This window comes from Phlebotomus papatasi, chromosome 3, assembly GCF_024763615.1.
Source record: "Phlebotomus papatasi isolate M1 chromosome 3, Ppap_2.1, whole genome shotgun sequence".
NCBI classification, from domain to species: Eukaryota; Metazoa; Arthropoda; class Insecta; order Diptera; family Psychodidae; genus Phlebotomus; species Phlebotomus papatasi.
The window spans coordinates 56,272,241-56,290,335 of NC_077224.1; the positions used below are offsets into that span (position 1 = coordinate 56,272,241).

At 32.6% G+C, this 18,095-nt stretch overlaps 2 protein-coding genes across 3 annotated transcripts in view; one reads left to right on the forward strand and one right to left on the reverse strand.

The window, feature by feature from the left end:
• Positions 1 to 18,077, reverse strand: part of LOC129806920 (uncharacterized) — a 45,792-nt gene extending 27,715 nt beyond the window's left edge. For both annotated transcript variants that reach the window (XM_055855784.1, XM_055855783.1), the window contains exons 1-2: positions 16,854 to 18,077; positions 205 to 455 (exon numbers count right to left, since the gene is read on the reverse strand). In XM_055855784.1, coding sequence (XP_055711759.1) covers positions 205 to 455; positions 16,854 to 17,807 — 1,205 coding nt within the window. In that variant the 5' untranslated portion in view covers positions 17,808 to 18,077. The remainder of the gene's footprint in view (positions 1 to 204; positions 456 to 16,853) is intronic.
• LOC129806948 (transforming growth factor beta-1-induced transcript 1 protein) lies at positions 449 to 16,827 on the forward strand. Its single transcript, XM_055855828.1, has 4 exons — positions 449 to 604; positions 6,649 to 6,693; positions 10,707 to 10,880; positions 16,337 to 16,827. Exons 1-4 carry the CDS (start codon positions 602 to 604, stop codon positions 16,649 to 16,651), a joined length of 537 nt encoding a protein of 178 aa, XP_055711803.1. The 5' UTR covers positions 449 to 601; the 3' UTR covers positions 16,652 to 16,827.
• Positions 18,078 to 18,095: the final 18 nt, after the last annotated feature.

Sequence of the window (18,095 nt, forward strand, 5' to 3'; positions counted from 1 at the left end):
CGTTTCCTCTACACAGAAATTTGATAAGATAAATGAGTAATTGCAGTATGTTTTTTTTTATCGATTTTCAAATACTTTTGAGGAATTTTTCTTTTTCATAGCCCATCGACAAATCAATTCTTTTTTTGGGCGTGTGTGACAAAAAAACAATTTATAATGGAAGTTTCATGAAAAAAAAATTTCCACTGACAAATTTGTACTTACTTAGGAATCTTCGGATGAGATCGTGAAAGGGAGGATGCCCTGTCCTTTCGTGGCACTTCCCGCTCCACCTTCCGGTGCAAGTGGCGCGATTTCTGGCGAAAGCCATCGTGCTTGGACTCGACAATACCAGTCGACGGATGATTGAGCTCTGGTTCTTCCATAGACTTCAGTCGGTCGTCAGTTGTGACCGTGTCCAAGTGTTTTGTGCTTGACTCTCGAGAAATCCCCCCAGACGCCTCGTCATCGCTTCCCTACGCCAGAGAAAAATAAAAGACACCATCCAGCATCAATTGGATAATCTTCTATAAATACTTCCCCTCGCGCGAAATAATTAAACAAATCAATTGATTTTCTGCTCTTCATCATCTTCCTCTCTTGGTGAAATTTTCTTGTTGCGATGGTAAGTTTAAAAAAGTATCACAATCTTCAAGGATTTCTCGTGATGGTAATATTTTCAAATTCCCTCAGTTTCCCAGTGATAAAATAAAATCTCGTGATTGTGAAGAATTGGCCTAAAAAATACTTTTTTTTAGAGCTTCTAACAGAGACTTTAAGTGTTTCTCACATAGAGTTAATATTGGATATTTCATCTAATCATCGCATTTTATTTCAAAATTATTTATAGAAATCCTTCTTCATCGCAAGAATGCCAAGAAAATATGATATTTTTGTTAGAAAACATTTTATTAGACAGTTTTTTCTTAAACACTTGTCCAAGTTTTCAGTGTAAGCCGAGAAGGTCTCGTGAAATGTTAATTTCAAAAAATTAAACCACTGTAGGAAATTAATATAAATGAATAAGAGAAAAAAAACATCTACACACTGACCGCAAAAAAACAGATCTAAGAAGAAGAAAAAATCACAAGTACAATGAGTAATACTATTTTCGAGTGATTTATTATTGAGCAAAAGCCCAAACTTTGACCTTACCAATTTTAAAAAGGAGGAGATCAAGGTCAATGATACACAGTGTCTCCCATTCTTACAGCATCCTAAAGCAGAAATGACGGCAGAATTCTTTTCATTATTTACTGTTCATAAACATTTAATATGGGGAAATTCCTTGCTTGACTTAATATTGTACATTTCCACAAGGAAATTTTATTATAATAGTTTCCAGTTTATGAACATGCCTTTAAGATGAAATTGTCCCTTCATAAACCATTTATTTAATTAAATTCTTCAAAGCTTCTGTTGCAGGGTCGCATTTTTTTATTAAAATAACCCTAAAATTATTTAACCTTACTAATAAATCCTTAATTACAAGTACAAGAGAATATGTTGCAAAAATAAAGTTTCCAAATTAAATTATCGCCACAATATATCACTCTATAATTTTAAGAACTGTAAAATCATCTTGTAAATTTTAGTAAAAGAAAAATAGATTTTTTTTTCAATTTATTGCAATTGTCATACACGTCATACATGTCAATGGTATAAATTAGGCACAATCTTATTCGGACTTCTTATTGACAAAACTTGATTTTTTAATCAATTTCTTTGCCAATCACAAAATAATTACCGGAGAAAGACGCTCTTTTCATTGTGGAAAGATAAATTTCTAGGTTTTTTAATTATTTTTAATAACTATTTTTCCTATTTGTGGATGTTAAAAATGTGAGGTTATACTAACAATAACCTTAAAACTTTCCATTGACTTTTTAATATTCTTCGAATTATAACAAAATAAAACAGTTTCTAACCTTACCTTACAAAATTTTAATCTGGCAACTAGGGTAAAATGAAGTAATTTGCAACCATTTACAATTTGAGATATTTGAGATTTTCTTATTGTTTCTCATCTGAAGAAAAGAATCTGAAGAATCTGAAGAAAAAACAAAGACCGCGAAATAGAAGAAAAAGACGATTAAAAAGAAAAGGAACAGCTTTTATTCCTTTTGAATCTCTAAAAAAAAGAGAAAATCTCAAATGTCCCAAGTTGTAAATGGTTCCAAATTACCTCATTTTACCCTACAACTAAAAAAAATATCCATTGTCAGCCAAACTCTCGCTTATTTTCATTTCATTTTTTTATGAAGAAAATTCCAAGATTTTGCTTCGTGTTCTGCGATATTGTATGAAAATTATATTTAAAAATAAAATAAAAAAGACTGCAACCGATTGGGTAGTACAACAGTGAACATATTTTCATAAAATTGGTCAATAAAATTAAATTTGGTATATAAATAAAACGGAAGTTATAAAACGTAAATACCCAAAAATTATGAAATTCTTGGCAAAAGGAAAATGAAGGTATTATAAACCATCTTGAAATATTCAATTTGATTTAGAAGAAATTAATGATCACTTATTAGGTTTTTTTTTTAATGACTAATGGCACTGGCACACCTTTTAGATCAAGAAAATTTCATGAAATCCGAATTTATAGCCTTTTCCTACTCAAATTGTTTGCATAACTCCCATAACTCTATCGCGCTCTTTCATATTCTTCTTCTTCTTAGGAACATCAAGCCAAATTCAATTTAGTTCAATCTAATTTTGAGTGGGAAAAGGTGAGATAGAGATATGCAAAATGTTTAAGAGAGAAAAGGATGTGAATTTTAATTTCACGAAACTTTCCTGATCTAAAAGGTGTGCCGGAGCCAAAAAATTTTATTTTTACAGACCATTTTGAATTATTTACTGACCAATCTGTAAAAACTATTTTTTCCATTAAAATAATAGGAGAGTATATAGGGCTAAGCTTAAGAATCGCAAAGTTTAACCGAAATCCCAAATTCAATTCCTTAATAATATTATATAATATTTCATTATTGCAATTTATATCTAATGATTTAATGTTATGAAGAGTTTATTCTTTATCTGAGGATTATGTGTACTTTAACTCCGAAAAAGACAAATACTTGAGAAATTATATAATTTTATACTTTCATATTAACTAAACAAATAAAATTAAACCTCCACAAATTTCCTCATTCTTCTATTTAGCGAATTATTTAATTTGAAATGTTTGTGAATTCCTACTGGGGACTTATGAAATTCCCGTTAATCGTATAACCGGTATAATCTATTTAGTGGATAAAAGTTTGTACTTTTTTGACAAATATGGTTCGTAACATGATCACTTGACAAGCATTTTTTTCTTTTCCAAACATTTGTTCGTACATTTTTTTTTATCTGTCAAAACTTTACAAAAAATAACAAAATTGTACGAGCATTTTTTCTGTGTACAGTAGACTCTCTCAAATTCGGGCATATAGGACCGAAATGTCAGCCGAATTAGACAGAAATTCGGGCGACATGTGCATATAGATATTGAGTTTACACACATATTGAGTTTATCGTAAATTGCATGAAAATCCCTCAATAATGCAAAATCACATCAAAACTAAGACAAACCATGCTAAATTTGAGCATATTTGATTCATTTTGATAATCATAATCAAACTTGAAAAATGACAACAAACTTTTTTCAAATGTAACCGCTGCCCGAATTTAAAAGTAGCCCAATCTTAAAACAGCCGAATTTGCGAGAGTCTACTGTATTTACGAATATTGACGGACAAATGTTCGTTAAAGAACTAAAAATGCTCGTTAACTGATCATGTTACGAACAGTTTGTGTAAAAATACAAACTTCTACGAACTTTTTAATGGGTTATACGATTTATTAGCATTTCACATTTACGAACAATTTTACGAAATACAGTAGAGTCTCGCTATAGGCCATCGCTCTATAGTCCACAATTTATCGACCGTTGATTTCAAAACACTGATTTTAAGTTAGGTTATGTTTTTTAGTATGCGACATGCATAATTATTTTAATATTTTTGGCAAACTTTATTAAGTAGTTGTGATAATTGTGATCCATAATGAAGAGAGCAAGGACAAGTACCACAATCGCAAAGAAAGTGGAAGCCGTCGAGCAATTTCAATACTAAAAATCGTTGATAATTTTAAAAAATTACATGGACTATAGTGCGACCCAAGTGTCAAATTTGAAACCAAATATGGACTATAGCGAGACTCTACTGTATTTTTTTCTGCGTAGGTTAAACTAATTCTAACCTTAAAAATTAAATACAGTAGACTCTCTCTCAAATGGGCATTTAGGGCGAAATGTCATCCGGTTTATCGATAGATTTGGACGTCAAAGCCTTTGTAATTCCACAAGAAGCGCTCAATTGTAAAGAATCACGATAAAATAAGAAGAACTACAGCGAATTTGAGCAAATTAGCTTCACAATTAAACGTGAAAAGTGTCAACAAAATTTTTGCCCGATTGAAAAAGAGCCGATTGAGCGAGAATCTACTGTACTTTGTGTGGCACAATCTCTTAGCTTTGAGTGTAGAGGATTTTTTGATCAACCATTTTTTTAGCAACGCAAAAAAAACAATCATTTCTTTAAATATATTAATAGAGAATCAAATACTAACCTCACAATTTCAAATGTTCCTGGAATATTTATTTAATTCTGAGCATTATTTATTTAATTCTGGAAAATTTATTTAATTCGAATTTGCCCATTTTGTAGGAGAAACTTGCATATGTTACACTGGACATGTAAAATTGCTGTTATGGCCTCTACACACTAGGAGAAATTTCTTTAAAAATGCCTTTTTAAAGAAAATTTCGCATATCCTTGTAGGCAGAAACGTCAGAATTTAAAAAAAAAGGCAATTTTTGACGAAAATCGCTTCTAATGTGTAGACACCATTATGGAATATTCTCCTTCTTTTTCTAGGTTATCATTCATAACCTTAAATTCTAAAATTATCTCTTTGTAATCGAAGTTTCTTGACAAATCGAAAATACAAAATATTCAAAAGTAGTAACATATGTAATCAAAGGAATTCCTTAACATAATATTTACAAATGTGTGTCATTCCACAAACTAATATTCTCCTTCTCCCTATAGGTTAGACCACTTTGAGGTTATGTTCAAGAAATATCTATTTAAGGAATTTCCTTTTGAGATTGAAATGTATTTTGTTGCATTCTTCACAAATGTTCCTCAGAAGATAGACTCTTCCCCATTTGAAATCACAAAAAAATTCCCAGTAATTCCCATTTGGCACAAGAATGTGGCGAAAAATTGTCCGTCTCTTGAAGATGATTTCTTGGGTGAATTTTCCACTCTGATGAAAATTTCCTGTGACTTGTATTAGTGCCGTGTGTAAAGTGTTCACTGGATGTGAGACACAATTGGGAGTATTTTCACATTACAACATTTTCAGCATAGTCTCCTCCTATTTTTAAAATGTATCCAAGAGCTTTTAAAAAATCACCAAAATATTGTCAAAGTGGTTTTATCGCACTTTTTTTTTCATTCATTCTACTTCATGTGACATTAATTTTCAAAGCCCCATATTTTCCAACACAATTTTTTTTTCCACCCATCGTTATTTCTTGCCACAATCACACCCTATTATCGCAAATAGTGATGAAGTCATCCAAGTCATCCAATCAAATTTGCATTAGACAATAAAATTGCTAAGTTTAATTAACTATGGGATAATTATTCTGAATGCATATTGAGCATTGCATAGGAATCATCTTCAATTTTCACCGAGATGAGATTAGTATTATGAAAGATATTTGCAGGAAATAACAAAGATTCTGATGATTGATTTTGGGGGGAAGCTCAAAATAAAATCCCACCTGATTTTAGTTTATACGTGAAGGTGGAAACCTCCTCACTCGTGAGGAAAAAAAGGTGACAAATTTATTGTGAGTGTTCTCTTCAGTTCATTATATGGGCACCACAAATTCGTCAAAGATGAAGCACACGCAAAAAAAACTTGCCGATGAATCAAGAATATCTTGCGTAACCGACAGTTTAATACACATTTTCAGCATAAGAAAATAATAGTATAATAATTCACGCAATTTTTATTTTTTAATTCTTGCCTCATTGTCTGTTCTCTGTTCTACAAACCAAATATAAGAATATTCTCTACTCTTGACAACGCACTCAAAGAATTTCTTTCTAGAGAAGTTAATTCTTGTAATGTTTATATCTTGCACTCAATCATCATTTCCTGCATTTTGCTATTTACTTTTCTAATTTGCTACTTCATCAGTTCCAATAAGAATATGATGTTTTGTGTGCCCCGAGAGGCTCTAATGCCGAAAAATTGCGTCATACTTTTATTTATAATTTTATCCATATAGCCAAAGCAATATTCAACAATAATGCTAAATACTCTTCAACCAAAATATATATTCATCTGTTGGTCGAGAAGACAAACTCATTGAGCGATCTGAGAAGCTGAGAAATGATTTGGATTTTATGATCTTCTCTCCCTCTATCTGTATGCTTTTCACTTTTAAAACATGATAGATTTCTTGTCCAAACATCACTTCAGAAGAATCTTCATATATTTTACATCTTGAGAAAATTCTAATAATGCATCAAAACTATTCTTGTCAGAACAACTATAGCAAAATCCTAAGATCGATTTTTTTTTCTTTCTTTTCAGACGGACGTTGTTTGCGGAAAGTGTAACAATCCAATTACACAGAATGTAAGTATCCCATCCGCTCTAAAGAGACCAAAATGTTAATTAAAATAACTCGCGTGACAATTTTAATAATTTAATGAATTTAATTAAATGCTCATCAATTTGTCACACAAATTACTCCATCCATTCGGTATTAACTCCTTTCATTCATTGAAGAATGAGTGGGCATAAATTGATCATCAACTTCTCCCCAAAATAATAATAATAAAAAAAATATAGGAAATCAATTGCACGGAACTACCGTCATAAAAAAAAATGATGAATTTGTGTACAAGATCATGATCATTATTTGAAAAAATTTTCCATTTAAATACCAAAGCACCACATAAGACGCGATGAGTGAGATTTTTCTCTCATCTCTTTCATTCATTACAAATATTGCTCTTCTGGGCACCACCAAGCTTCTTTTTGTCCGCCTGATCGAATCCCTATGTGTTGGATTTTATGATGAAAAAAAAAACGCACTATAGTAAGTTTATTTTGTGATGAATTTACTATTTTTAAATTTTCTGTTCATATTTTTTTCACGCTCACATATCTCAAATCACTTTAACACTTGGTTGTGTTTTGGACGCCAAAATAATGAATATACACACCGTTTCTAAAAAATCACACGAAAATTTAGCCCACAAAATCCCTCTCATATCATCAAATTATTTATTTAGTTTGGTGATTTTCATTTTTAAGGGGTTCATCAAAGGATTTTTTTTGGGACCTTAATTGATTTATCAATTATTTCCAGCAATGTTTCCCACTTCAAAATGACAACTATATTCATAGAATCATTAATTTTAATGCTCTGTGTACATAACAAAAAGTGAAAAATTCATTACGTCCTAAACATCAAATTAACACCCAATTTACAAAAATTCTAGAGTTGTATAAGTCACGCGAATAAGATATTCTTCAATACTATGTCTAGGTTAACCAGTTGTTTTCATATCTCTCGTATATAGGGGAAAGTGGGATAGAATCAATACAAAAATGGGATAGAGTCAATATCGAAATACCCTAAAATCAATACCAGAATGGGATAGAATCAATTCCAGATTGGGATAGAATCAATAGCAAAATGGAATAGAATCAATACCAAAATGAGATAGAATCAATACCAAAATGGGATTGAGTCAATACCAAAATGAGATAAAATCAATACCAAAATGAGATAAAATCAATTTCGCAATAAAATAGAATCAATACGAGAATACCCTAAAATCAATACTGCAATCGGATAAAACTAATTCCACAATTTATAAAATTCAATCACAAATTGAGATAAAAACAATAGCATTTCCTATTAAAAAAATCATAAATTTGATACCAAAATGTCCTAAAAGTAATCCCAAATATTTCTTGACTTAGTTCTAGAAATCAAAATCAATCCAAATTGCACCTATTTTCAAGAAATTTTGGTATAGTTTTGGTATTAAAATCAAAACCACGGGTGAATCTGCATACTTCAAAAATTTTCTCTGTGATATAGTACGGGAATTTGATTCAAAGTACAATTTAATCTCACATAAATTTCGTTAGTTTTGAAAAAATCGTTCGAATTGAGAGGTGAGAAATGTCAAAAGTACCCCTCGGCGTTCGAATTTAGAAGTTCTACTGTATTCAGAACCATAGGAAAAATTTAGTCATTATAAAGCTTGGGACCGTGCAACGCATGAGCAGTTTCCCCTAATCAAAATAAAAGTGCAATTTTAAAAAAGAAATAAAATATATTTGAGCTTTCGAAAAGAAATCAAATATCAAATTGTGAACGAACATTTTTAGATTATTTTGTGAACCATCGAATCGAATTTGTAAAACTACAAAATGAGTATTATTTTTGTATACGGTATTTTATAGAGTTATTACTTCTCATATTTAAATATAATTCTCTTAAAAATGAGTGGTAGAAGATCTGAAACATGCATTAGAAAGAAGTATTTTTACAATGAGATATTCAAAAGAGTCACGTAAAGTGTCTTCAACACTGATTTAAAGTTTAAACCTTAAAAAGACAAGTTCAATAGATATCCTAAAAACAAAAATACTTTTTTTTTGACTTTGTAGAAAATGTCCTAGAAAATGTTAGAAAAATGGTTTTGTTGAAAACTTGTGTATTGAAAACTTTTGTAGGATTCATCGAATCAAGAAAAAAGTAAAGTTCGAAATCGTGCCTAAAAGTTCGTTTGTTCGTTTTGAATTATTCTCCAAACATAGTAAAAGATTACAAATTACTAATTCTAAAAGATTACTTATTTTAAAATTTTAAAAATTATATCGCAATTTTGAGAAATTATTTTAAAATTTTAAAAATTATATCGCAATTTTGAGAAAAAATCTTAAATATTTTATAAAACAAATCACTTATTAATTTTATTAAAAACTACTAATTGCATTACAGAATTCTTTCCGTCTTGGAATTTGAAAGAAAATCATTATTCTTTTTTTATAATCCATTAATTTTGAAAAATTTGAATCTGAAAAAATCACTTTTTTTAGTTTTAATTGCTTTTTAAAAATTTTTACTTGACCTAAAACTTTAAAATTTCACACCAAGTTTTATCCGGTATTTTTTTGTTTAAATCTAGAGCTAACTAGAAATTTATGTCCTTTAAAATTTCAATCTTTCTATAGAGGAAAGAGCGCTACCTTCGGATAACTCAAGCTTCTCGAACAAGTCATATTTTTCAATATGTTTTTTAATGAATTTGACAAATTTTAATATAAGTATTTTAATAGCTAATTCAATGCCTTAAATTTTCTGCAAAGGGCCATGGATTAAATCCAATAAGAATATAAAAAATTGAGTTGTTTGAAGCTTCAGTCGTCCGAAGGTAGCGCACTTTCCCCTAGTATATTTGTGCAGGGAAAAATAAATGTTTTAATAAAACATTAAATAAATAGCAAAACGAATAACATAAAATCTTTTTTTCTTGATATTTTTGAGAAGTTTTCTTAAAATTTGTGAATATTTAAATATAGGGTAAGTGTGCCAAATTCCGGCCAGCTCGCAATTTCGGCTACCTTTTTTAGCCACCCTTTAATGTGGCAACTATATCATTAGATGTGATTATTTCATAATTACACATATTGCAATCCGTCAATTTTATCGACAATTGACATAATCTTCAACCCTGTTGCCTGAATTTTAAGGTTGCAGAATGACATTTTCATGGACTCAAAGTGAAAAAATGGTTTTCGCTAGCGCCCTAATGTCATAAAAACACGGCTTAGAAAAATTACATAAAAGTGATTTTAAAACTAATAACCAGTTTTACAAACGACTTAAGCAGATAGATTAGAGTTCCGTCTAAATATTGATGTGCAATTTTTTGTATTCGGTGAATTTTTTGCAGTGAAAATGGGCCTCCGAATTGTCGAATCAATTATTATACAGGAAGGCCCCGGACCCAACTTGTATAAAAATCGCCACTGAATTTCAATTTTCTTCTTGAGGAAAATCTAAGGGTTTCCAGGAACTATTTGAGGTTGGATTATGAACCTAATAAGTGAGACATTTTTTTGTCACAGTGAGAGAATCGCTTCGGTTTGTGTGTTAATCAAAAAATAATCACAAACCTTGGACATCATTTTACAGTATCAAGCATGGTCACTTTCCCCTATACGACTGTTAATGCGAGAGGGACCCCTTTTTGTTATTTTATTATTAAAATTAATTTTTAATGATTTTTAACTGAGAATATTGGTTAAAGTTTGCCTTAAGAATTTTGGTTAGAGGAGGGTAAATAAGGAGGGAAACTACAGAAAAAGATCATAAATTTCAGTTCCATCGGCTTCTTTGATTGGCTAAAGCTTTAAAAGCTTTAAAGCTCTAGCCAATCAGAGAACACAATGAGACTAAAATATTTACCGTGAAATTAATTATTTGTTTACTTTTACCCATTTTTTATTTTTTTAAAAATTTAAAAACTTTACGATTTAAAAAATCGTTTTCAAATCCATTTAGTTACAGGCAACATGTTATAGGGTTTATCAGATAAACTAATCCTGATTATTATTTACAGATCCTCACAGCACTTGGCAAGTCCTGGCATCCGGAGCATTTTGTGTGCAAAGTATGCGATAGGCCCATCCAGGAGGGTTCTTTCAACCAGAAGGATGGTGAGCCTGTCTGTTCTGGCTGTTACATCGCCAATTTTACCGATGTCTGCTATGCATGCAAACAACACATTTTATCGGTAATTTATCCTATTATTCTCTCTAAATCAAATTTTCCGCTACCCCATGATGAATACAAAAGAAAAAAATAACAATAAAACTCTATTGGGGGTGCTGAAAATCGTGCGCTTAACAATTTTGCAGATAAAATAATTGTGTGAAAAACTTTTGGAGGTGAAAACCACTTGGTTTTTCCCGCAAATCGTCTTCAATGAAATAATATTGTTGGGTTGGAGGAAACCTTGGTGAGCGTGCCGTGTCTTTAATTTTAGCCTCCACTCCGTCTATATTCATTCGCAATGGCACAAGGAGTTCAAAAAATATAGAATAATGGACTAAATATAGATTTGAGATTGCTTCTTGCCCACCCTCGCGATTCTCTCTCTAAAGTCAAAATTGTCGCTCAACATACCAGAAAAATTATGACTTTTTGTCCAAAAAGGAGCACCACCACCCCATCGAAATTGTTTATCGTGCATTTTTTTTTCATGTTTTACAGCCATTTATGAATATTCTCAGCAATTCAGCACAATTTCTTTTGCCACCCACACAAATCTAGCAAAATATTTGTCTGTGAGAAATAGCAATATTTCCTTTCGACTTTCATTGCGGAATGTTTAATTGAATTTGATGGTTTAGTGATTAATTGTAGATAGAAATAGAATATAAGGGGTTAAATGTGTATTAACTCTATATTGTTGGCACATGTTTGGAGAAATTGTATAATTCAATATTTATAATATTATAGAAAGACTTAGGGGCACATGGGGAAACATTAAAATTAACATGATTTTATCAAGAGGTTCTTGTAGCTCTGATATATTTATTTTTCTTGAATAAAAGGAAGGACACACACGAAAAAATCATCAACTATTTTTATAATTAACTGACAACCACGCATATAATATTTTATATGCTTTTCTTCTTCTAAAACGTTAAAAAAGGCACCTTTGCTTAATAGATATAGCAAAAGCCTTAGTATATTTTGCGCAGAAACAACTTAATTCCTTGAAATCCCATGTTTTAAGCCCACATTCAATGATACATCACAACATTGAGGTGTGATAAGAAATAGTGAGCTATTTTATTTCCTCAATTACACTTCCTGATCCCTTCCTACGCAATATTTGACAATTGAGCTCTGGTTCTTTATCAAAATTATCGTTGGAATTGTTCCCTCAATAAAAATTTCACGAGATTTCATATAAATGCAATTTCCTGTGCAATTCAACAAATAAACTTCAAATACCTTTCTTATCAATAAAACAAATAATCAGTATGGGTTATTGATGGATATTTTATAGAGGAAAAACATCTCTAAATTCTTAAAGGGTTTCCGCAAATAAAGGGTTACTCATCATAAGATTTACAACATTTTTTAGATCAAAGCTGTTTCAGCGTCAACAATACGTGTTTTGCGATTTTACATGCCTTATCTTTCAGACAATTATTATCTTTAATTTTGAAAAACAAACAAGACATCAAAAGTAGAAGTCAAAAGCAAAATTAGAAACATTGATAGCATTTTACTTTGGATTTTATTTATAATCTTATAATTACGCGAGTGCAAACATCATGACAAAAAAAAATAAATAAAAAGATGGAAAATTATTGCATAAATTTCCTATCAGCTATTTAGAAATTTGGAGCAAAATGTTGAAAAAAAGAGGGTGGCAAAGTGTCCCAGGCTTTGCGAAGTGCTCGAAATCTTGACTTATGGCCTCTACACACTAGACCAGAGCAATTTATGTCCATATTGAAGAGTTTTTCCCACACAAGCGTAGGGAATTTGCTTCAATATGGACATAAATTTCTCAAGTGTGTAGACACCATTAGACGTTTTTCCTCAAAAGTACTTTCGCATCATTTACCGTTTACCAGTTCTCAATTGATTTAAACCTTGTAAATCGCTCAAAAGGTCCCACAAAATAATTCTAAGAGTAGGGTAAATTAAGCTAATTCAAAACCTGCTCCAAATGGAAATTTTTCGTTACTCCAAATAAAAACGTCATTGTTTCCACGATAAATAAAGTACTAAATTATTATATTTATATATTTTCTATACCATAGTTTCATTATTTAGTTAATTTTGCTCCAAATAAAGCGAACATCCATTCATATTCACAAATTTTAATTTGTTTATTTCTCAGAAAAATTAAAAGTGTACCTTTTTACACAATTGAATTTTTCATATATCGACCATGTTTTCCAATGAAAAACACAATAAAGTGACTGTTGTTTATTCGTTTTGTTCAACATTTATGTCACATTTCTGGCTAATTTTAGTTAAATTATATAAGTGCTAATCTTTATTGTTAACGGTACGTGAAGTTTCCAAATGAAATAATTACCTATTTCTATTATTGAACAAAAAGGGTTTTTCTGAAGTGTCTGCAAATGCTTCAATAGGAAATCCCGGAAATATGATTTTTTTGGAGAATTTCTTTTTGTTTTAGATGAGAAAGGAGAATATACCAGGAATAAGAACAAATCCTGCGCTCAAGAGCAACTCAACAAGGTTTTGGAAGCCTTTCGTTGCGGTTTCACTTACACTATTTGTCTTCAATTAGAAACTTTCCCTTTGTCTCCATTTGGATTAATATGTTTCCAATAGAAGCATTTTACACTCGCGTATTTTTCTTGTACAGTAGAGTCTCGCTATAGGCCATCGCTCTATAGTCCACAATTTATCGACCGTTGATTTCAAAACACTGATTTTATGTTAGGTTATGTTTTTTTGTACGCAACAAGCATAATTATTTTAATATTTTTGGCAAACTTTATTAAGTAGTTGTGATAATTGTGATCCATAATGAAGAGAGCAAGGACAAGTACCACAATCGCAAAGAAAGTGGAAGCCGTCGAGCAATTTCAATACTAAAAGTCGTTGATAATTTTAAAAAATTACATGGACTATAGTGCAACCCAAGTGTCAAATCTGAAACCAAATATGGACTATAACGAGACTCTACTGTATTTAAGAAGTTTTCAAATTATATCTAAAGAATTTTCACTAAACAGTAACATTCTAGAAGAGTCAAGGAGCAAATTTATGTAATTCTCTTCAGAACAAATATCGACTTAATGTGTTGAATTTTCTGTCAAAGTTAAAGCGTCTGAAAATGGGTTTGAATTAGGACATTTACCCTAATATAGACTAAAATTACTTGAAAATTTTGATGAATTAGAACCGACCTAACAGACTCTGTTAGATCTACAAAATCTGCTTCTCTGACGTTCCAAGATTAATTAGATGCTTACACAAATTATCTTAGATCAAAGTGTCCTTTTACCTTACGATTATTAACAACAGGACCTTTTTTTATCCTAAATAGCTCAAAAAAGTATACATAATCTCAACCATTTGTTAGCTGCAATTCTTTACAATCTTAGTCTACTTATGGTCCTGGGTGAAATACGACCTCGTCAGATCGGTCGGAAACTGTGTATAAGTTTCGACACTTCTAGATTACGAATATCATACCCGCCAAAAAAAAACTATTTTCATGGCCGTCCATCCATCTTTCCGATTCTACGCGAACGGAAAGATATTTCGACAACCGGTTTTCCGCAAAGGGTTAATATTGGGTGGACGACATCAGGTGGTGATATAAGATCCATTCCCTCACCCCCTTTCGCTATTTTGGAATACACCCAAAATTTTGTGTTCTCAATAGCTCCGCCCCTATGGCATCGATCGGACTCAAATTTTAGTATATTGTAGCTAGGCCTAAAGCCCTAAAGGCTTTCGATTAAAATAAACTTAAGTTCCCCCGACGCCCCTGACACGAGCTATAAGGAGTCAAAATTCAATTACAGTGTCCGCTCCCTAATCCAGATCGCCGTAATCCGGACGAGTTATCGACGGTTACATTTAAAATCATTTTGAGGTCATGTATGCATGTGTATTCAGCAGTGAAAATAAATTATCCTGTGATGTTTTTGTTTAATTAATGAAGTATAATAGCATAGAATTCTCTAATTATGTCTTTTTAAGCTTCTTTAAAACTTTATTCTAGAAAAAAAACTTGTATTATATTTTCGAGACGTTGAACAAATTCAAAAAATCCGTCTGGATTACGAAGCGGACGTCTGTCATATTGTCTCTCAATCATCCGGATAACGAAGCGGGCACTGTATAAAAAAAACCATATCTCCAGTTCTAATTGTCAAAATTTAATGAAAAAAAATATAAAATCGATTTTCAAAATTTCGATTTAGAATATTTCGAAAACAAGATGATGCTTTTTCTTTAAATTGCGGAGCTCAGAGCAAAAAAACGCTATTTTAATAGGGAAATGCATACGACTTAGTTTTTTTGCTCCGAGCGCCTTAATTTTAGTATGTTGTAGCTGAGGTCCAGACCTTTCCAGCTGTGGGTCGCGCTACTCCCACGATGTTCCCTGACCTGAGCTATAGTCAAAAATATCTTTACCGGACTGTATTTTCAGTGTTTATAAAGCGATTTTGATGAAATTTTGGTATATTTTATCTGAGATTGAGACCTTTCCAATGGTAGATCCAATCCGTCCCATCCGTCTCTACTTCAAACCACTGTACCCTAACCCTTACTATATTCAAATGGACCGGACTCTAAGTGTAATGTTTATTAACCGATTTTAATGAACTTTTTTTCTTTTGTTGGTCTTCCACACTCAGGCTATTTAAAATAGAAAATGACCAGTGATAAGCCCAGATAAGCTTATGGTAGCTGAGATTCTTTACAGGTGACCTCGAAATGCGTGCAAACTGTTCTCGGCGGCCGAAAGGGATAAAATTGGCTCGATGCGATTCTTTACCGCCAAAAATCAACTCTCAATCAAATTTTCACGCATTCCGAGTTTCAGGCACCTAGAGTTGCACGCATTTCAAGGTTACCTGTAAAGAATCTCAGCTACCGTAATGGCCTAGACACACTTTACGACTTAAGCCGAGAGACGACTTAGTGGAAAATGATGGAAATGTAGTTTGACTATTATTTCTAATATAATTACGCTAAGCCGCGTCTCGGCTAATCCTCAGGTCTGTCAAAGGCCCTAAGCTTATCCGGGCTTATCACTGCTCATTTTCAATGCAATATTTAATTATTATTATTATTAATTATTATTATATATATAACTGCTTTTGAGCTAGTGCTCTTGAAAGCATATTTCAGAAATACAGAGTTTAGAGAATTTCATATTTGAGTAATAGCGGCCACCGCCATCTTATCGTTGGTGACCAACCTCCAGAGTGAAAACGGTGGAAAACTCTTTCTCAGGTTGTATAAGCCATCTGCATCACCGAAAAGGAGTTTACAAAAGAAAAAGCAAAATTATCAAACAAAAGGAAAAACAAAACAGACTAAGACAGTAAAAAGCCTCGAATAAGCCGCCGTTTCTTCTCTCTAAGCCAAAGTTTCTTCTCTTTAACCAAAAATGCTTGTTCTTTTGTTAAATTTTATTAAAAATTCTTAATTTTTGTTTTCTTTTTGCAGAAAGTGATCAAGGCAATGGGTCAGACATGGCATGAGGAGCACTTTGTGTGCGGAGGGCCGTGCAAGAAGGCCCTTGTGGGAGCCTCATTCTACGAGCGTGACGGACAACCCTACTGTAAGGACTGCTTTGAGGCCCAATTTGCCGCCCGGTGCGCTGGATGCTCCAAGGCGATACTGGAGAAGGCAGTGATTGCGCTGGACGTGAAGTGGCACAAGGATTGCTTCAAGTGCCAAAAGTGCAAAGAACCCATTTCCGGCAATACCTTCGCCGTCCAGGACAATCAGCCCCTCTGCACTGAATGTGCTGGCATCTAAATACTGAAGCCCCCCCCCCCCAAGCATCCCCTCCCGCAAATGCTTAACGCACACAGTAAATGCCTCAGAAAAGTGTACATTTTACTTGGAAATTCTTTTTAACGTGTAAATTTTTTTGTGTCACAGAGAGACGGATAATTTGTTGCCCATAAAATTGTTATGTCTTGAATTATAAATTCAGAGATTTTTCTTTTTGCCATACCTGAAGATTGAGTCTGAATGAGGGACTGGGAGTCTTCTTAGGAGTCTTTTGCTGAGGAAGATACATAGCAAGAGGATTCATCTCGACGGTCCTGCTGTTCGGTGTCCTTTTTTTCTTTGACGATTTTGCTTTTGGGGCCCTTTTTGGGGGCTTCTTTGGCACTTCACTGAACACTTTTGTCACTCTCAAAATTTCAATACACATTTCACTTATTCTCTTCATGAGTTCATCTTCCTCGTCGAAAATATTCATCTTCAGGCATTCATCTGAAGTTTTAAGAATCACATTTATCATCTCAATGAGCTTCATTCTTTGCATATCATTCGTGTAGCTTGTCATATTGTTGCAGTAGAATCGCAAAGTGTGAAGAATCTCAGTAAAGAGCTGATTAGTTTTGTCAAGGAGCTTTTTGTACTTTGTGGCAGGAAGTTCAGCAAGTAAGCAAGTTACTCTGTACAAGTAATTCCTGGACAATCTAATGGAAAACTCTTCAAATCTCCTAATCCTCCGGATTGCTTCATCTTCTTCATCATCCTCAAAGGAGACATGCCTCTGTAGATGACTAGAAATATCATATAGGCACCGACAGATCTTCTCTTGGACTTCTGTGACATTCAGAACAAGATTATCCTGCTTCTGCCTCGGAACATTTGAAGCGGAAGATCGCAAAGATTGTTCTGTAAGTCCAGGAGATGCTTCCGGAGTGGATTTTTTCACGAAATCGTCATCATCGAACAACCTGCCAAATTTTTCATACATCACCAAGTCCAGGGTTTCATCAATAAGTGTCAATTGATCGTCTGTGAAGGTCTGAAAGGGAAGACACCGTGAGAACTCTTCCGGAAGAGCCCTCGAAAGTCTCCTTACATTTCCTTCAATTTCCTGCGGATCTGTCACTTTGATTTTAGCCGTAACAACCCTCCTGCCTCCTGATGATCCAGATGACCTACTCATAATCCCTAATCACTGATTATCCGAAGGTTTCCTGGGTAATTTTGCTGGTGAATCAATTGTTTTTTCGCACTCTTTGTTTGGAAATCAAAACAAAGCCCCAAAACTCACACTGATCAGTAATGAAGGCTTTTCACAGGAACCCCCCACCACACAACACGTTTTATTTATTTTAGCTACATCGTAGACCACTAAATAAAGTTCCAATAAGATTTTAAACATATTTTTAGAAATTTAAGAGCGGAGCACTTTTTTGTGTTTATAATTTTCAGATGATACAAAAAAAACGCA